Genomic DNA, 21,312 nt, shown 5'->3' with positions numbered 1-21,312 from the left:
AACAGTTTCCCATTCTCTGTTGACAAATCAACAATCATTCCTGCCATCCTTGACAGCACTCTTTCTTTTTTATCTCACATCAATAATATTACCCAGGGTGCCTACCTCCAGCTACGCAACATCTCCCGTCTCCATCCATCTGTTAATATGCATGCTTTTATTTTACTTAACCTTTATTTAACCAGATGAGTCGATTGAGAACTCATTGTTTTACGACGGTGATGATCTGACCAAGGAGCAGCAGCAACAGACACATAATTAGCTTTACACCAAAGCAAAACAAATAGAAAGATAAAAACAAACAAGATAAAAGTAAGAATAAACTACTGCCATCCTCGTCACATCCAGGATTGATTACTGCAACTCACTTCTCTTTGGTCTCCCCAACAAATCCCTCCAGAAACTGCAGCACATGTCATTACAACCCCTACCTCTCATCACATCACCCCCGTTCTGGAACAAGTCCTTTGGCTTCCGTTAAACAAAGGATCACTTTCAAAATTCTTCTCATCATATTCAAAGCTCTTCATAACCTGGCTCCATCTGATCTTGTTCACATCGCCACATTTGTCTGCTCACTTTGTCACTCTTCTGCTCCCCACCTGTGGAATTATCTTCCCCCTGACCTTTGCACCACTCTCCCACTTTTTTTAATGAAAACTCAAAACCCACCAGTTCAGACAAACTTTTAGCCCCTAGTTTTAATTTGACTGTTTTTAAAGTTTTAACATTTTACTGTTTTTATATATTTCTGTACTACGCGTTTATTTGTGCCCTTGGGTATCATGAAAGCTGCTTTTAAATAAAATGTATCATCATTATTCTGGTCACTTTAGACAACGAGTGACACGTTTCAGTCTAAAAAGCTGCAATCTCCAGTTTATTAACTCTGGAGCTCCTCAATAAAGTTGAAGACTGCTGAAACAAGAATTTTAACATCTTCTAGCCTCTGGAATGGTTTTGTGATCAAAGCGCCTCAGAAGCTCTCATAGACGGCTCTTATATTCACCCAAAGAATTGGAAACAATCAGCTTCTTTTTGTACAGAGAAAACCATTATTGATTAGATTGCTCAGTTCAGGTCACGTGACTCTGGAAATAATGAAGAGGCACACCCTGTTAAGTAGTTTGACAAACTAATTTATACTAGAGATGCAATGATTATTGCCTTCAGAGAAGTTGTATTGTTTGTTTATTCAGCTTTTGTTGTTTTATCTTTTAAAAAGCATTTGAATATTCAAAAATACAAATAAACATTTACTTCTGAAGATATTTTAAACCCACTTGTCCAGATCTAACTAGAACAGTCTTTTGTTGTTCATTTATCAAGCCGCACATTCATCTCCTCTAAGTGTGCACCGTGGAGAGATTACTTTGCAGTGAGCCACATCATATCAACCATTAAGCCCCGATCATAGGATTAAAAAGCCATTTGTTTTTTCTTTGTCAGATTCTGATTAAATTAATGCTCATCTTTTCATGGGGATCTATTGTAACTGACTGAGACGACTGGTTTCAGCTGCAGAAGTCATTATGTCTTTGAGTTGAAAAAAAAGCTGAAAATAGAAATAAATTTAAGGTAAAAAATGTAAAAGATATTTCAATAGGTTCTTAGAAACAATTAATCCAGTATTATTCATGCTCAAATGTGAGATTTGCATTTAATGTAAAAACTCAGTGATAAACTTCATCTAAGTTTCTATAATTTAGACTCCTGATTGGCAGGTTTCCAACACACTTCATTAACATCTTAAATCAATATGAAAACTACTGGAGTACGCAGAAATGCTGCTTGGCCAGTGTTTTAAATAAAGCATGAAAGACAGCTGGTTTCTTCATCATATTCCTAAAGAACATCTTTAAGATCATGAAACATTATGCATCATATTGTGAGTTGTGGGTTTTGACATAGCTTCTTAGTAAAAAACAAATGATCTAGGAGTGATTGTGTACCCTGCATCTGTTCCCCATGCTTTTAGTATTGAAATAACCTCATGCACCACTGCCATTGTTAAATCATGTTGAATCAGTGGAAGCGCAGCGCAGAGGCACTTGAGCAAATGATCCATGTTATTCCACTGTTCTGTACCCAGGAACGTCTGCTAGATTTGTTTTTCTTACACCCACTTTAAAAGACACTGGTACAGAGCATCGACATGTATGTAACAAGGCATCGCCGTCTCCTGCTGTTGTGGAAAAGTGGAACAAACATACCCGTTCACAGGCCTGCCATGTTGTGTTTTTGGTATCAGATTGTTCTCTTGTTTGAAGCTGAATAAGTCCCACCTACTCCCCCACTCAACCCTAGTGCTTAAAAAACAATAACTATTTACAGCCAATTAGAAACATTATTAACGTAAATTCAATGTATGAACATTAAATATTAAGCTAAAATCTGTCCTGGAACTATACACGTTTTCCTTGGTTTAGATCACTGGTCACCAACTCCAGTTCTCGAGGGCTACTGTTAAATCTTTACCTGCCTCAGCACAAAACAAATGACCTCAGCAGGCCGCGTTCTGGACTACTGTGATGAGTTGCTTTATGGGATTTCACCGGCCACCCTGGAATGCTTGCAACTGGTGCAAGATGCTGCAGCGCGTTTCTTGGTGCGCTCTGATCGGACCACATCACACCAGTTCTGGAATCTCTGCACTAGCTCCTGATCTTGTTCATGATCCAATTTAAGATCCTTTTATTTGTGTTTAAAGCATTAAACTCATTGGCTCCATCCTATCTGTCGAACACCATTCAGCCATACACTCAGTCTTTGACTGAGATCAGCGGATCCATGGTTCCTCACAAACAGGGACTTTTTGACATAGCTCATTTTAGGATTGCAAATCCTGAAATCAAGTAAGTAATTTAGTCAAGTGAATTTACAGAGTACATTTTGCTTATAGTTTGATCACAAAGTACTGCACAACATAAGTAAAAACTGAAAAAATAAAGGTGTGAACATGGAGGAGCTCCATCTCTAAAATATCAAACAAGGAAAATGTAGAAACAAAAGTAGAAAAAAGCATTATCAAAGTCATGAAAAGGAAAATATTACAGGATAAAAACAGCGGTAAAGATAAAAGTGTATGCAAAACCAAAAGTTAACACACATTTAATCAGAGAAGGCTTGGTTGAATGAGTAGTTTTCAAATGTTTGTTTGGAAAACCTTCACAAAGCCTGAGAGATGTTTCATGGGCCAACTGTTCTACAGTCTGGGAGCCAGAAAGGCTCTGTCTCCCTTAGTTTTTAGTCCAGTGTATGTGGAACAGCTAGCAGGTTTTGATGTGTGGGCTGAAGGTTGCGTCAGGTAGGATGTGGGGATAAAAGCTATGGTAGGTAGTCAGGTGCCTGGCCGTTCACAACTCAGTAGGTGAGCACAATGTTGGATTTGGTTAGGGGTCTGGCTGCTATGGCTTGAAGGCGCAAGTGGAATGATTTATTCAGACCAGTAAAAACAGCATTACAGTAGTCCAAACATGCAATGAGACAAAAGCAAGAGTTATGTTTTCTAGATGTGCAGTTGAAACCACTTTACCGAGTTTTGAGATGTTTCTTATGTGAAAGAAACAGGACCAAAAGATGGATTTGATGTGTGAATCAAAGCTTAAAACTGAATGAATTATAACTTCGTACATTAGGCTTGGCTGATGAGCAAAAGGAAGCATCCGCCAAGTCGACCAAACACTGACAGAAAATGGTCCGACAGGTTTTTGTTCACATTTGGAAGGTTTTAAAGAGGCAGTAGAGATTCCCATGGTAGCACAAAATGATGCAAAAGGAGAGTTTTGCTTAATATTTCTCCTTTAAATGGTAGAAATCCAATGTTTCTGAACATTTTTAGTGTTTCATGTAGAGCCCAAAATTGGTAATTTAGTCTGATTGAAACAAGATAAAAACAACTGCTTCCAGCACAACATGAAGCATTTAGGGTAACATGTTTGTGATGACCAATATTTTCAGACACAAACATCATATGCTTCTTTTTGATGTTTTGTGACAGAAATCCGACCAGATTTATCGCCTTCGACAAGGAACAAATCAAAACCGTTGCATTCACAAAGGTGGACATGTCCACAGTGACAACTTTTGAGATTAGCTGCTCAAAAGGAAAAATAAACTGTGGTGCAGAAACACAACTGCACCAAATCCCCCTCAGTTATGACCCGTTTTTGTCCTTTTTTAGACAAAAATAAAATGCACTTTGAAGTAAATAGAAAAGGATTTCCTTTCACTTCAATGACACGGACTGTCCAGTAGACTTAAAGACATGTAAAAGGAGAATTTCCAGCTACCTCCAAATACTGCCGCTAGAATTTACACAGTCTTCATTTCAGAAGCTGTTATGAATTGTTTTGACTGTGTCACACATTGTACTGAGGAGCATGGCAGCAGTGATCAACCATATCTACATACCTCACTTGATTTACTATCAAATCAAGCATGTATGTTAATACAGTTTGGTGCACAGCGGCCTGCTCCGTCGCTCTCTCGTGAATGTCTCAATGAAGCGTGAGGAACATTACAGAACAAGTGGTCAGTGTTTGCGCTACTGAATGCAGTCACTTTAAAAGATTGATGAAGGCATTAATGTTACATGTGTAAAATAGGCTAATGTGTGTTTGTGTTTGGCCTCACCTCATTCGCGTACACCCAGTGACTGTCCTTGGATGCCAGGTTGGTTTCTACAGCCTGTAGAGAGAAATGAAAAACAGATAAAATAAGCTATTTAGAATTAAATGTGATAATTAGTTGAAATCCAAATGGGTTCAAATGAAGGCAACTGGACTTCTTTGGTTCCTTGAAGACGTTTTATATCTCATCCGAGGAGCTTTGTCATACATGACTATGGGAGGGTCAAGCTGTCTATTGTTTCTTAACGAGCAGAAACTACCTGTGAGTATCCCTCCTTCCATTCTTGAGGTGTCATTGGTCATTAGGTTTTATTGTGTGAGGATGGTTGTGTTGATTAGATGCAGGAGGGTGTGACCAAGATCAAAACTGTTTTGGAAATGGGTTCAGAGCTGCATTATAGCTGCTGGAAATAGTTATAGAAGTAAAAATCTTAATATTAGCACAAAAGCTGATTTAGGACAATTTTAGCTCTGCTCATGCTTCAACTTAAACATCTAAATTCACGGACGACCCACTACAAATATTAATGCATTAATGCTTTCTTTCACCCTGTTGCTCTGCTGTAATAGCATTTTCAGCATAAAATCTAACCCCAGATACACACTTACACAGCCAACATTCAAGCTTTTCATTACAGGACAAGTGTGTCTGTGAGAATCAGATTTCCCTAATCCCCACATCTAACCCTTTAGAAAAAGTAGATGTGACAGAGAGCAGACTGTAATCGGGTTTCCAAGATGTGTAAGAATACAGAAAAAACAGGTGATGTAGTCCCACTTTTAAAGCATCATGACTACCTGTATTATCACGCAAACTGCAAACAATCTGAATCTGTCACGTACAAATCCTCATACCTAAAATATGGTGTCTTAAGTAATGTTTGCATGTCGTGAAAAGTCTAAATTTCATCAGCTGAGCTCTCCACCTATGGTCACAAAACAATGAAAATGTTCTGCTGTTTATTGTTAACTATGAAACAAGAACTTGTATAACACAGAGCTACCAGAGAATCAGCATCCACCAGAAACATGGCCAAAATAAACTATTTTATAAAAGATTTAACGGAAAGTGAAAATGAAAATGGCTTTTTTTAGTGGCCATTGAACAGACCTGCTTCGAACACTAGATCTACAGTAGTGAACCAGTTTGAGTCACTGTACTGTGTGTACTTGTATTAGCTGTGATAATTAAGGATGGGCTAGTAAAAAATGGATTCAGATTTAGAAGCAGAAACACAGAAGAGGGCCTTGAGTTCAGTTGAGTTCAAGGCATCTAGCCATACATTGTCTATTTTCCACGGTAACAGATGCAGGAGAGGAGTTTAGACATCCCTGTCCGACTCTTCCTGGAGGATCCTAAACTGTTTCCAGACCAGAGAAGACATACACTCACTCTAGGAAGTTCTGGGTCTGCCTCCAGGTCTCCCTCACCACTGGTGGAACCCAAAACTTGTTAGAAGCTCCCTCTTCCATCAGCCTCAGTGCGCCACATAACCCCCACATGAGCATGTGAACTCTACAGTCACTGGCCACTTTACTGGGTACACCTGTCCAACAGCTCATTAATACAAATGAATAATCAGCCAATCACATGGTGGCAACTGAGTGCATTCAGGCATGTTGATACGCTCAAGACGAACTGTTGCAGTTCAAACCGAGCTTCAGAATGGGGAAGAAAGGTGATTTAAGTGACTTTGAACATGGCACGGTTGTTGGTGCCAGACGGGCTGGTTTGAGTATTTCAGAAACTTTGATCTTCTGGGACCGTCAAGCACAACCATCTCTAGCGTTTACAGAGAGTGGTCCGAAAAGGGAAAACATCCAGAGTCCAGTATACTCCTGTCTGCTAAAAATAGGAAACTGAGGCTACAATTTGCACAGGCTCACCAAATTTGGACAATAGAAGATTGGGAAAATGTAGTCTGGTCTGATGACTCATGATTTCTGCTGCATTATTCAGATTGGTTTTTTGCTGCTTTCTGTCTCATCTGCAAGTTTTCTGATTCTGAGGAAAAACCTGCAGTTAGAAGAATGAAACTAAATGCATCATCAGGCTTTTCTCCTCCCCATGAAGCTAGCAGACCTGAAATCCACCTCCCCTGGAGGTTGCTTTGTGGTGGCCCATGATGCTTTGTGGGTTATGTAATGATTGGGTGGAGCTCAGGCTGCTGGAGGTGGGGTTGACAGACCATTTAATTTCTGGCTATAAACACAGGCTGACAAAAATAATTCATATTTACAATAAAATGACATCTGAATAGTACCAACTGTAAGATTGTATCATATATTGTGCCTACATTTCCTCTTACAGGCTTAGGATCTTGCCCCTCTAAGGCAGATTGACATCCCACCCTTTTCTAGTTGAGATTTCAACCCTCGGTTCTCAATCTTACTGTTTTCTTTTCATTTCAGACCTAAACTTGACTAAGAATGAAGAAGTAAGCTAATTTTAAGAATAAATTCTAAGCTGAGAAAGCAGCTTCCGCACATCATTATTTAATGAAAACAATTATTATAAAGGAGCAGTGCAGCTGCTTTAGTTTCAGCCACAACACACTGACGAGCATCTGAACATGCATGAGAAAAAGGAAGGTTCTGTTCAAGGCTGAGCTGTAGTGGCCATGGTGAAAGAAAAATGAACAAAATGAAGCTGTGAATAAATGGGATTTTGTGCTTTCCCCTCTTTGGTAAATAAAGACTAAACACAGTTATTTCTACAAAACTGAACTTTAAAAAATATATAATATATATGTTTATCCAGTTCAGCTGTTGTATTCTAACATCATGTTTAATCTGCACCATCCTTTTAACACACCCTTCCACCAGAACGTTCTGATTGGTCAGATGTAATGAAGCTATAGGTCCTTGTGCTAAAGTCAAAATTTCACAAGATATTTCTTTTCTGTAAACCAACAACCAAAACTGAGCAAGAAGGATGCAAAAGAAGGTAGGACATCCAGCATGAATCAATGGCATCTACAGTTCAGGACTAAAATTTGCGTATCCCATCTATTGTTACTCAAATAAAAGCAAACACAGGACGACTGTATAAAAATGATGTTTGGTACATTAATGCAGTGTCAGACCCCTTGATGTGTAGAAGTCATATAAAGTCACCATGTGCTGTGTTTTCCAGGCTACTACAGCAGCAACATTCTAGTATTTAGAAATGTTGACAGGGTCATTTCAAAGCAAACCAAAAAGCCTGAGAGGAGGGCTCACGTAGGAGTAACATATTTTTGTACAAGTCCCTCTGAGTGCAGGGACATAGTTTTCAGCTTTCACATTGAAAATGATTATCTTGTAGGAAAGAACATTTTGGTGTGCACGGGTAGAATTTTGAGGTGAAATCGTATTTAGCTAAGGAAGAATAAGAACTGCTTTTTAATCTTATTCATGTGTTCATCTCCAGCAGGCTGGACTATTGCAATCGTCTTTTGACTGGTCTTTCCAAAAAAGCTGTGAAGCAACTGCAGCTTATTCAGAATGCTGCTGCTAGAGTCTTAAAGAACCAAGAGAACCGAGCAAATACTGGTCTTAAATCTCTACACCAGGGGTATTCAATTCCGGGCCCCGGGGGCTGCTATCCATGGACGTTTCAGCGTTTTCTCTGCTCCATCACTAGATTCAGTGGTTTAATCACCTGCAGCAGTTCATCAGGCTCTGCAGAAGCCTGTTAATCCCCTGCTGATGGAAATCAGGTGCGTTCAAGCAGGGTTAAAACTAAAACCTGCTGGACACTGGCCCTCGAGATCCGGAATGGAATAGCCCTGCTCTAGACTGGTTACAAGTTAACTACAGAATCAACTTCAAAGTGCTTCTACTAGTTTATAAATCTCTCAAATCACTTAAATACATGAATGATCTCCTTCCTGTAAATACGCCCAGCAGGGCTCTGAGATCCTTGTGAAGCAGTCCGCTGGTAGAACCCCAGGTCAGAACCAAACAGGGTGAAGCAGTTTTTAGCTACTATGCTGCACAGATGCAATCATCTTCCTTATGACCGTTTCTTATGCTGCACCTTCTGCACTGTAATTGCTCACCCTTTCATTTTCTTAAATCTGAAATGAATTTGTGTTTTTTAATTGTACTGCTATGTGGATGTAAACGTTCTTGCTATTTTTGCTAATGGAAAGCACATAGAGTTTTCTCTGCATGTGAAATGTGCTATATAAATAAAGCTGCCTCACCTTGCCTTTTCGGTTTGTTCTGCCCCAGAAAAGACCACAAAACAGAAATGATCATTAATGAGAAGAAAATGTCAGTAAGAACGTATTAGCTGTGATGATTCCATCCACCCGTGGATATTGTCCTCTTACTGGGTGTGGATGATTTCTGACAACAAGAACTAGTGTCTGCCTTGGAGATCTAACCCAGATATTACAGAGATGACAGTTCCTTGAGCTGAATTCATTCTTCCAGACAAAATCAGTCAGATAGCATAATGGAGGAGTCAAGTGCTGTGGTGAGTTGGTTAATGTGTGCACAACCAGCTGGGTAACATTGTTTTATTGAAGCTTTTGGCACAATACAAGACGGCGCTGGAGATGTTCCACATCATTTCACAACACAGCTAAACACTGGCAACTTTACACACTCTGGAAATGAGTCTTCATAAGCTAAATGATGTTTGCAAGCAGATGTTCTACCTCTGGAGTGATGTAACAAACACATAATTGAGCTGACACGTGGTGAAAACTTACACTTTGTCATATGTTGTTTCTCTCTTTGAGGTGGAAAAGTTAGGAGGCTGTAAACGGCAGGGTGATTACGAGTTGGTGTGTCATGCAATAGGTTAAACTGAGTTAATTACGGCTCAGTGTTGCAAGATTTCTTTCACCTCCATCTGTCAGTGGCACATAATTAGGTCACATCTCTTCCTAGTGTGAGATTACATCATATTTAGCCGAGCATGAGGTCATTTGTATTACAGAGACGTCTGTTATGGGTTAAAAACAAAGTCCAGTTATTTAGAAGTGGGTTTAAAAGATCATGAATAATCAGTATCTTACCTGTTTTAAGCAGCTTTCATTTTCAGAAAGAGGAGATTGTTCTCACCAGATGGACAAGCTAACAGCTAGTTTTTACTCTTAATGACACAGCTTTGACATACCATGCACATATTACACATCAGACTCTTCAGATACTTCTCCTCTCACTCAACATGTCAAAATATGACAGATCCGGGTTTTAGTTCAGGGCAGTGGTTCCCTACATGTAATGTCTGTGCTGAGGTTGTGAGGTTACCAGGTTAAATCACATTTATAAAACATCTTTGTCGTATCCCAATAGTAGAATCAAAACTCTGTATAAGAGTTAAAAATATGTATGTCTGAAGAAAATTTGTAAATAATCACTTTATAATGTGTACACAATTAGGAGTTGTTTGTCCTGGATACAGTCAAGGGGGTCTTAATGGATAAAAGGTTTGGGAACCACTAGTTTAAGAGATTTGTTTGTTTGGCCAAAAACAGCCTAACTGAAATTGAAGTAGTTATATTTTACACAGATGATGTTTAACATTATAAACTCCCACTCGTCATCATCAAACTTTGGTGAAATTACAACTCTGCAGCGTCAAGCAGGAAGGCATTTGGTCCCATTTTTAGGATTTTTGGTATTACCCGACCGAATTTGAACCCCGATCTCCCAATCCCAGGGCGGATACTCTACAACTGAGAAGGTAAGCATGGGCGATTGGAGATGCTTATGTGATGTTAGTTACCTCAATTAATTTAGTTTTTTTTTAATTATCATTGTATTTAATGAGGGGGGAACCCACATACTTTGGTAATGTTTTTTATTGGTGTCAGAATTTAAGAGTTATACTATATCAGATATAAGTGATAGTAAAGAGGCCAATATAGAACACGCCTACAAGCTAGTGGTTAGCTTGTCAGTCTGGTCAAAACAAATCTGTTTCTTTAAACTGAGGTTATTTAATGAGGAATTAGTTGTTTATGACCTTTTCATAAAAACCACATAAAAATTTTATTCTGTCAAAAACTGTACCCTTTACATAAAAAAACACTGTTTAATTCCCACAAAACCCCACAGTTCTTAACATTATATTTCCTTTTACAGCCCATTACACTCATTTAGTCTCATTTTAGTTTAACAAAATACAGTTTTCCTCTACACCTAACATGTATTACACCAAAGTCTAGAAAATCTATTTACTATGACACATTCAGTTAACATCTAGGAAGAGTTTAGCTGTGTGCGTCTGCGCTTACACATTTTTTTAATTGTCTGTTCAGTTCACGAGATGATGTAATCATTCTAGTCTGGAGAGCAATGTGGTTTTTATGAAGGAGGAATAACAACTGCCTGGAGTTACATCTGAGGAACATTCATACAGTTGATATGTGCCAAAGTCTGGTGACAGAAGATCTCTGATCAGAGAGGCAAAATACCCCCGGCATGTTCTCATACAGTAGCAACGCCACAAAGGCAGCAAGAGTACGTCGGCTCCAATTTCAAATTGTGACAGCCAGAGAGAGAGGGCTTGGAAAAAATTGCAGTTAGAAGGATGTGGAAACAACGTGTGTGTGTGTGTGTGTGTGTGTGTGTGTGTGTGTGTGTGTGTGTGTGTGTGTGTAGTGTAGTGTTTCTTTCAGCATTGTCGTATCAAGCTACATTGTGTTATATATGAAACTGGCAACTGCTGCCAACTCCGTAAGACTTAAAGAAACCCATAACAAAACAAGATTTACTTTCATGAAGCATTATTGTTTTATGTAAAACATACAACTAAATCATCCCAAATGGGAGGAAATGTGTGCATTTAATGTTTACAAATAAAATAAAGTCTCACATTCATTTTGTGTCATAAAAATGCTCAAAAATATAGCTGACCACGTGAAAAATACTTTGAATCAAACAGAAAAATTAAGTCTTGCAGCACACGGCATGACATTAAGAGAACTCACTTTTTACGTCATATATTTGAGTTACTTTGAAATTACAAGAAAAACAGTCAGAAAAAGAAAAATCGCTGCCAAAATGCACAAAAGAACTGTAGAGAGATGTGAGGTTGTCACATCCAAGATGCTGAAAACATTACATCTGCCAAGTACCACAGAAAATGGTTGCCACTGCTACACAGATAAAAAAATATTAGATCATTCAAACTGCTTTTCAGTGCAGTATTATACCAAGGATCGTCACTTTAAGCTCCAGTGCAACACTGTTTAACAGATCTCTACGGGGTAATGAGTTCTGTGTTTTGTTTTTATGTTGTGTTTTTATTTTTTATTCTGTAAAGCACTTTGGTCGGCTGCCATGCCATTTTTAAATGTGCTTTATAAATAAAGTTGGCATGGCATGGCATGGCATGGTATGGCATGGCATGGCATGGCATGGCATGGTATGGTATGGTATGGTATGGTATGGTATGGTATGGCATGGAGTGGGAAAACGACAGATAAACTTCGCTTTATGTCCCACTGCATCTTTCTGATGAAAGTGCGCAGCAAAGTATAAAATACAAGAACAAATGTTTGGCTGATCCCGTTGTTCCACCTACAATAATTAAAACATTTGTTGTTGATTAAATAATAAACAGTAATGGGAAATAAAGATGGGGGGTTTTATTCCATTAACTCTGCAACATTTTTCATCCTGTAACTGAAAACAACATCCATTTATGACAAACTAGTCTTGAAACTAACTGAAATAATTCTAACCTCTTTGATCAATAGCTCAAAGTGGCTTATGGTTTTTTAATGTGGCATTTTCTACATGTATTTTTTTACTTCAGTTCACAAAACCTGGTCCCGTCTAACTGAGGAATTCATCTTTGTGGAGGAAAACCAGTTTCATAGCACACTCCCATTACAGTTTCAGGTTAATCCACAGCTTATTGTAGAGTTTAAATTGAAACTAAAGAATTTTTTTGCAATGCTAATAAAGCTTTGAATAACAATTACTTTATTTTGTACCACCTGTAAAGTTAAAAAGCAAAAATTGACCCTGAGGTGGAAGCAAATGTCCCAGATTAAACAATACTGACCATGTTAAACCCTCGTCTAACCCAGAGGAGAACCCGAGGACACCAGACCTGAAGCCAACATGGAAGTGCCAAAAATTGCAGTTCCACCCTCATCCACTAGGAGCTGGCACCAGAAGTGAGCAAATCCTCATTGACTCTCATGTTAAAAAGGCAAATTTCACATCAAAAATAAACATGTTTACAGCCTGGTTCAAAAAGCATTTAATAGATCTAGTTTACATTCATGACAACTCTGAGGGGGGTGACTTGTTTTGCAACTCTTCTGCTGAGGTGTAATTCAATGCTTGAAATGATAAAAATATTGATTTGATTGACAGGTAGCACGAGCGTCAGAGCTAGCGCTAGGGGGATGCTGTGCATTTAACACTGCTTGGTCAAAAATGGGTTGAAATGTGTTGGTCGGGCTGGCTGGGTACCAAAACTCGAGATAAGTTAGATGGCCAAGACAAGCTCTGCTGGTCCACCGTGGTCAGAGATCCGCAAGGTCGCCTCTGCAGAATTGAGGATTACCTAGTTTCTGTACCGTGTCTGTCCCTTCGGGCAGCGACAGCCCTGTGACCAGAGCTACATGAATCTGCCGCAGCCTCCCAGACACAGCCGAGCCAGGCGCGTGGCCAGCTGCTACTTTCTCTCGGGGCATCTGAGCCACGCAGCCGCTCGGCGTCGCCTGGCTCCCATGCGAGGCTGTAGTTGTCCTGGCTGCCCGTGGAACTCTCTGAGGCAGACCACAGAAACACTGCAGCTCTTTAAGTTGATGCGTGCTTCACTTTTTGAGTCGCTCAACAGTGTTTCTCTGGCTAGAGGTATGCAAAAACTTCCTTTGACATCGGTTGGCTACCCCCGTTGGCTCCTAGCTCCGTGTTAGCGTAAGGTTAGCTCGTAGCTTCATTGGTTCAGAGTTTGATTGTTGTCAGTTATTTGCTCCCACCCTCATAGCCTCACTCTCAGCTCCATCTTTTTGCCCATTCTTGGATTTGGCAGTAACATTGACACAAATTACATGACCAAAATTGCCGTGGTGGGAACTGCCCATTTGGTTTCAGAAAAAGTCCCACATAAAGCTATGGGTGAGGATTGTCCTTCTTTTTTATACAGTCATTGGTCTAACCTTATATGATGAACTAAAAACAATCAACCTTTGCAGATTTTCAGGATTTCAAATAGCATTCTAAATCCATCATGTCTTTTTTTTAATTTCCAAATGATCACTTTCCATTCATGCACATAAAATTGTAATTTCACTTTTTAAACAGCCCAGCCAGTAATCAAAGTTGTTTGTCTGAAATCCCTCTCTCACACTCTCTTCATCCTCTCCTCACGCTTAGACTACTGTAACTCTTTTTTCACGTGTCTGAGCAGAACCTCCCTGAACCGTCTACAGGTGGTTCAGAATGCCTGTGCTCGGCTTCTGACCAAGTCCTCCGAACACACCCACATCACCCCGCTTCTCCTCCCGCTTCACTGGCTGCCAGTCAACTTCAGGGTTCATTTCAAGATCCTGGTTCTGGTCTATAGGGCCTTACATGGACAAGCACCATCTTACATTGGGGAGGTTCTTAGTCCCTACACCCCCAGCAGGTCCCTGAGGTCCAGTGATCAAAGCCTACTGGTTGTGCAGCACACCAGGCTAAAGACCAAAGGTGACAGATCATTTGCTGCTGTGGCCCCCAGACTCTGGAACTCTCTCCCCCTGAGCCTGAGATCAGTGGACTCAGTGGTCTCCTTTAAAAAACAGCTGAAGACTCACTTGTTCAAGCTGGCTTTTGTATGACCTTCTTCACCACTCTCTCTTTATTCTGCTCTCCCCACCTATTCCACCTTCCTCAGGATCCACTGATTTCCCTCTTTCCTGTTCTCTCTCTCTCTTTCTTAACATTTTTTTCTTTTAAATCCCAATTGCCTATTTTTGCTCATTTTAAATATATTTTTAAACATTTTCTAAATTATTTTTTTTATTTTTACATTTTTTTTGTTTTTGTGAAGCGCCTCGTGATTTTTATCTTGAGAGGCGCCATAGAAATGATATTTTCTTCTTCTTCTTCTCTTCGTGTTCAGAATTAGATTTCAAAAGCAACACAAGAATTTTTTTTTCACAGCCATTCACTTGAAATTTGAGGTCAGGTTTGGGTGCATAGCAACCAAAAGCTTTCCATTTGTTTAGGGAGTTCACAAATTCCTGGCAATCATTTGAAAAGTGGACAATGGAAGGACTTTAGTATCCATCACAGCTTCCATTCTTTCTGTGGTGGTATCTAAAAAAAAGTTAAAGGCCAGGAAGAAGTAATGAGATTTGTCATAAAAGATTCACAATAGTCCCTTCAACCCCATCTTAGACACTGTTACTATGGAAACACACCTTCGCACCACTTAGTTTGCCCCATTGCCACATTGTACTTGCTTTATTTTGTAGGTGTAGACCCTTTCAAGTATAAAAGCAGATTTTAATGCATTTTTAAAATCAGAACCTTGCCTGTTGGTGCTCAAAAGATACAGCTGATGGATACATAACAGTAACGCCACATCTGAATAAGACTCTTCTGACCTTACAGGAAGTCTGTTTTCAAGACCAGGCAGCGCTCACAGGACGACAGCACACCTGAGTCACATTGAAAACGAATCATGACTCCCATCTGCCATTGCACCAAGGCTGCTAGCTTCTCCCTGCATGTAGTTAGCCTCCCACATGCCAACGCCATCGACATGAGCCGAATGCTCAATGTTCCTACAAGAGATGCACCAGTTGGCACATTAACCTTCCTACATTAAGTAGAATTAGGAAAACCTTAAATTAGGGCTCATGGCTGCACTGAGGTGTTTGAATATATTGGTTATTTTAGCAAAATGTACACATGATCACCACTTCCTCTTGCTCTGATTGAACATGTTTATGCATTTGTGGAGTGTTGCGAAAAATACAAACTGCATCATCAGAATAATCATGGGTTGTGGAACAGGTTATGGTTTCCTCGTTACTGAATTGATGCTTTTATTGCCAGACTATCTCTTCTAAAAGCAAACATTTGGTCAAAGCAAGTAGAGACGCTTTATTATAACATGTCACAGCAGATGCTACAATCACATCTGTGTTATAGGTTTGTGAATACATGAAGTGGCTCTTCATTAATTCCCACGGGATAAGTTCCTGTAGGCTGCTGCACTTATTGTCGGCTCTAATGTTATATAAGGACTGTGGCAGCGGATCACAAACAGGATTAAAACTCAACGTTTTTGAGTAGCATAGACGGTTGAAAAGCTTCCTGAGCAGGATGCAAATGTCGAGGGGAGACTTTTGAGCAATTTCCATATTTCAAACAATGCAGCGTGCAACCTTTGTTTGGATTTAGCCCATTAGAATAATGAGTATTTTGATGTATTGTTACGAGGTGACAAAATGAGCTCAAACAGAATCTTATGTTCCCCTAATGCTTCCCTGAAGCTAATTCCATGAAATGTTTGATCCATTTGAAACCTCACGTTATTTCCTAGCATTTTATTGGCTTAGTTAGATGTTCTGTAGAATACAATCAACACACTGCAGTTCCCATTTCATGCTTCAGATATTTAGCTCTTTTTATTAAAAAAAAATACAAATACCAAAAGCTTAATAGTCAGTCGTGTCAAACTGAATTCATAATCAAAATTGTTTAGAGGTGATAAGGCTCATCGCGTTATTGTTTCCCAAGTTTATTAAGTGGAAACTCAACATTTTAGCGAGAATAGGCAACAAAGAGAGCTGTAATGTGCTAGCACATACAGATGACAGTACACTGAAGGAAACAAACTAAGATTGCAGCATTGGTAGGAACAAAATCCAAACTTAAGATTTTAACAAGACATCAAAGAACACTTTTAAGAAAGACATGTCAGAGCAGAAGATGAATTACTCTCCATTTCTCCAGGGTGCCCTTGGTGGGGTGCTAAAAGTAAACTAAACCTCTGCACCTGTGGGGAATTTATGTTGTGGATCCTTAATGACATTCGCGATTGAATTTTTATTGCACAGCTGATGGATGCAATAACCTAAGATAATTAACACAGAGGAAACTTATTACCTCAGCAGAAGTTATTGTGCAGCTACAGTTATTTTAAAGAGCAAGGACAAACAGGTATACAGTTACAACCAGAAGCAACACATGTATGTGTGAAAATGCACACATGTGAAAGTTGTATTTCATAGAGTGTTCTAGTCATGTGTAAAAGTTGAGAACATTAGGACATTTGTAAAGAAATTGACACTAGAAGGTAAATTCTTAGATGTGGAGTTACAATGAATAATGATGGCTACATACTGTAACACCAGATTCTATGAGTATGGAAGCATCGTGACTCTGGACGCTAATGTTTGGGGCGGCAGTAGCTCAGGAGGTAGATCGGGTTGCCTCATGATCGGAGGGTCATGGGTTTGATTCCAGCTCCCACCTAGGGTATTCTGCTGTTGTGTCCTTGGGAAAGACACTTCACCCAACTTGTCTGCGTTGGTGGTGGTCAGAGGGGCTGACGGCATCAAATGGCAGCCTCGTCTCTGTCAGACCGTCCCAGGGCAGCTGTGGCTACAAAGTAGCTTACCGTCACTGGCAGTGTGTAAATGTGAGTGCATGCAAGCGTCTCTGAGTGTCCTAATCAAACGCTATATAAGTTCAATGTATTATTAGTATTATTATTAATCAGCTAGGGTCACTGGTTTCTCCAGAGTTTTCTGCATTCTGCTTCACTGCCTGCAGCCATTTTCTGGTTCAAAATCTGACAAAAAAAGCCATAAAACTAAGCAAAATGTCCTGCAACACTAAATGTGTGCTGACTGGTGTTTCTGTGGATACAGGTTACCTTACACTGTTTACTGATCACCTCATGCTATGCTGTCATGAGTAACCAACCCCCCCCCCCCCCCACCACCACCACCTCCTGCGAGTGCTGTGCCCCCCCGCGCTAATGAGGGTTGCACCCACTCTGTCACAGAGCTGGCATGGAGACCAAACTACACTCGGGTGAGCTGCCTCTAACCACGCTGCACAGAGCTGTTATAGGCTGAGTAGTGCTCTTGGAAAACTAGCTTTAGAATCTGGACTTACAATACTTCACCTCTCTTCCAGATTGAATACAAACTTTCTCTACTTCTTTATCAGTGCACTCATGAAAACGCTCCCCTTTATTTAAAGGAACCCCTAATTTTTCCAACAAATCATGGTCTGCAACAACAAATACACTTCTAACCCCCAGAACCATCTGAAGCATGGGATTTTCAAGCACTAGTCCAAGGCCTTGGAATGCCCTCTCAGTTCACCTGAGAGCCCCGCAAACTAGATGTGTTTAAATGGAACCTTAAAGCCAGGGGCACACCAGAGGCAGATGTGCCTCGCCACGTCGTGCCCGCCATTTTGAGAGGTCAAGTGGTCACACAGGACGTGCCGCTGAGCGCTTCTTGGAAAGTCGCGTAATAGTCACAACACCATGCGGGACTTGAGAAAAGGAAGCAGGAAGTGACATTTGTTTATACGTGATCAGTTTTGCCGTGGTGTTTAGTGAGACTTTAACTCATTAAAATGGGTAAGTATGCTATATATTTTAAAATGTGAAGATTAATAGTACTTTAAAGTTATCAAAACGCTGGATGGGTTTGTGTTGTAAAGCCGTTTTGCGTCGTAATGTCTGTTGTAAAGTACTCCACAATGTTGTACCATACAATACCATACCATGTTTATTTATAAGCACATTTAAAAACAGCCTGACAGCTGACCAAAGTGCTGCACAGCAGGGAACAGAGGAGCTCTGTAAAAAAAATAATCAAACAACCTAAAAATAAGATTAAAATTAGATAAATAAAAGTGCCATTTGTACTAAAAATATGAGAAAATAAAAGCAGGGAAAGCACAGAATAAAACACCAAAGGCAATCTGTCCTGAGATATAGTAAAAGTAGGTCAAAGACCAAAGGCAAGGTGATAAAAATAGGTCTTCAGCGCCGACTTAAAATGGCCTAGTGAAGGGGCCTGTCGTACTTGGAGGGGGAGGGCATTCCAGAGTTTGGGGGCAGCGAATGAGAAGGCTCGCTCTCCACGAGATTTGTAGTGCATCTTCAGGATGCACAGTAGTAGCTGATCTGCTGATTTAAGGGATCTAGAAGGAGAATACAGTTTTATTAGTTCAGCGAGGTATGTGGGAGTTGGGCCGTTCAATGCTTTATAGACAAACAGTAGGATTTTGAACTGTATCCGGTACTGCACAGGTAACCAGTGGAAGCGGGCGAGGATGGGAGTAATGTAACAACATCTGGAGGTATTTGTGAGAAATCTAGCTGCAGCGTTCTGTACTCGCTGAAGACGCTCAATGGAGGAGACCTTAACACCAATGAGCACTGAGTTGGCATAGTCCAGTCGTGAGATAATAAAAGCGTGGATGATTGATTCCAGATGAGGTCTCTTGGCTATGGACTTTAAGCGGGTGATGCAGCGCAGTTGGAAGAAACAGGACTTGACAGTAGCATTAATTTGTGAGGTCATGGACAGGTCAGAGTCGAGTCTTACTCCCAGACTAGTGACACGGGGTTTCGGGTTTAGCAATGGAAGAGAAGTGTTGTCAGGTGAATACTTGGGATTTATTGGATTAAAAACAATTGCGTCTGTCTTATTTTCTTATTGTTGTAAACAGATTGAGACAGAACTGGCGCCTATCTTCAGCGCCTTGGCGCAGCGCTTTTGGTAAGCGACAAGGCGCTCTCGTGTGCCCACTCTCATTAACTACAATGGCTTCTATTTCAATTGAAGGCACGACGCAGCAAGGCGCGTCTACCTCCAGTGTGCCCTAGGCTTAAGACTTATCTTCTTAGGAAAGGCTTTTGCTAAGTACATTTCATTAACTATTTTATTTATTTCAACTACTTATGAACCTTGCTATGATGTAACATTTTCAGACATAAAGTGTATTACTTTTATTTCCATCGTTCTTATGGCTTCATCCTTTAGGGCTATTGTTATGGGTTAAAGGCGAAGCTGGGCGTAGTCAACGCCTCACTGGTTCAGATCGACTTTACATTTCAGTAAGTCTTAACTGTACATGATTAACTGAAACAACAAGAAATGATAGAACGTTTTTATGGCTGTGTTTGCAGATTTAGATGATGACCTATAAGAGATGGTAAAATGACAATCATTTAGTTGAAGCATCACCACATAATATCCTTAATTTTAGGCAGTCAGCATGATGTTGCAGCTGAATTTTAGGGGGAATTGATATAATTTTGTTTCCAAAAGAAAAGAGAAGACAGCGTCCAGAATATCCATATCATCAGTGACTCAAAAAGAACAGTTTTATATATATATATATATATATATATATATATATATATATATATATATATATGTGTGTGTGTGTGTGTGTGTGTGTGTGTGTGTGTGTGTGTGTGAAATGGACAGTTACTTTAAAGTCCAAAAATTGAAACTCTTTCAATGTACAAAAGGAAAAATGTTTATTTATTCTAATGAAACGGAATCTTTTAATTCAGAAAATGTGTTTGAAACCTTATAAATTCATTAACTGTTCTATTTTGTAGAGATGTGTCAATACTCATCAATTCACCATATTGTAAAGCACTTTCTGTGAAAGAAATTTAAATAAAAAATCATAAAACATGGAATTTAGAAAAAGAAAAGGTGAAAAAAAGAACATAACAGAATTAATGAGAAAAGATATGGATGGTTTTATAGTAGATATCAAAGATTTTCTTAACAGAACTAAAATAGTTTTAAAATATTTGTCTATGTTACAAGGCATAGAGTACAGAGATGAGAAACATGATATAAAGTTTTATCTGGAAGTCATGAATGAATGAATGAGTCTGAATTAAACATGCCTCCATTACTTTACATTAAGCTTCTTGAGGTTGAGAGGAATACAGTAATTGTTTTTCATGAAGGCGCTTCCATTGTCGTCCATTCGATTTGACGTGTGAATCTAAGAACTTTTTCACTGTCAGAACAACATTATGAAAACATCACTGAATCCTATTTGGAAGCATCCATTATTGAGCATTTACTTAAAGAGCAAATTGCAGGTAATTTTTTTTCTAATTCATATACAATGCTGTCCAAAAATGCCATTTGAAATGCTTATTGTGGATATTTGGTTTTAAAACAGCAGTTTTCTAGTAAAAAGTGGCCTTTTTCAGCAAAGTTTCTAAAAAGGCTCTTTTTTCTAAATCTGAACCTCTGACGTAACCAAAGGGAGTTAGAAGCTAGGCTGCCTCAGCGCCGTGTGGAGAGTGGCTAGTTGTAGGGTAGAGAGGTCATGTGATCCAGTCAGTGTGTGTTTACTAGTTGTGTTCATTATGATAAACTAGTTTGTGAAGGCTGTACCAACTCCAGCCTGTCTGGACATCGAGTCCACGGGTTTCCAGATAAGAGAAACAACGCCTCTATCTCCGTGCCTGAGGGCGTTTCTGCAGCTGAAAGATGGACTTCTGTAGCTCACATCAGTCGGTACCGAGACAGAGAGGTCCGTGCTGGGCTTCGGAGACCCATGGTGGGGTTTAAAAAATGAAATGCAGATTTCTGGAGCTCAGATCACCATCAGCACCAGGTCAGAACCGACCACCAGAAGAGATGCGCGGCTCAGCGGGCCAGTTGGTTTCCGGGTCGGAACTGGATCAGAACCGCCGCCCGAACAACCAGGAGAG

The 21,312-nt window shown here is 39.8% G+C and overlaps 1 protein-coding gene across 2 annotated transcripts in view; it reads right to left on the bottom strand.

Moving 5' to 3' along the window:
- Window positions 1-21,312, bottom strand: part of grid1a (glutamate receptor, ionotropic, delta 1a) — a 424,695-nt gene that overhangs the window by 79,270 nt on the left and 324,113 nt on the right. For both annotated transcript variants that reach the window (XM_015944768.3, XM_015944767.3), the window contains exon 5: window positions 4,636-4,689. In XM_015944768.3, coding sequence (XP_015800254.3) covers window positions 4,636-4,689 — 54 coding nt within the window. The remainder of the gene's footprint in view (window positions 1-4,635; window positions 4,690-21,312) is intronic.

The sequence above is a fragment of the Nothobranchius furzeri genome, chromosome 12 (assembly GCF_043380555.1).
Source record: "Nothobranchius furzeri strain GRZ-AD chromosome 12, NfurGRZ-RIMD1, whole genome shotgun sequence".
In the NCBI taxonomy this organism is placed as follows: Eukaryota; Metazoa; Chordata; class Actinopteri; order Cyprinodontiformes; family Nothobranchiidae; genus Nothobranchius; species Nothobranchius furzeri.
The sequence above is the reverse complement of the archived record's forward strand: the minus strand, read 5'-3'. Positions and strand labels throughout refer to the sequence as shown.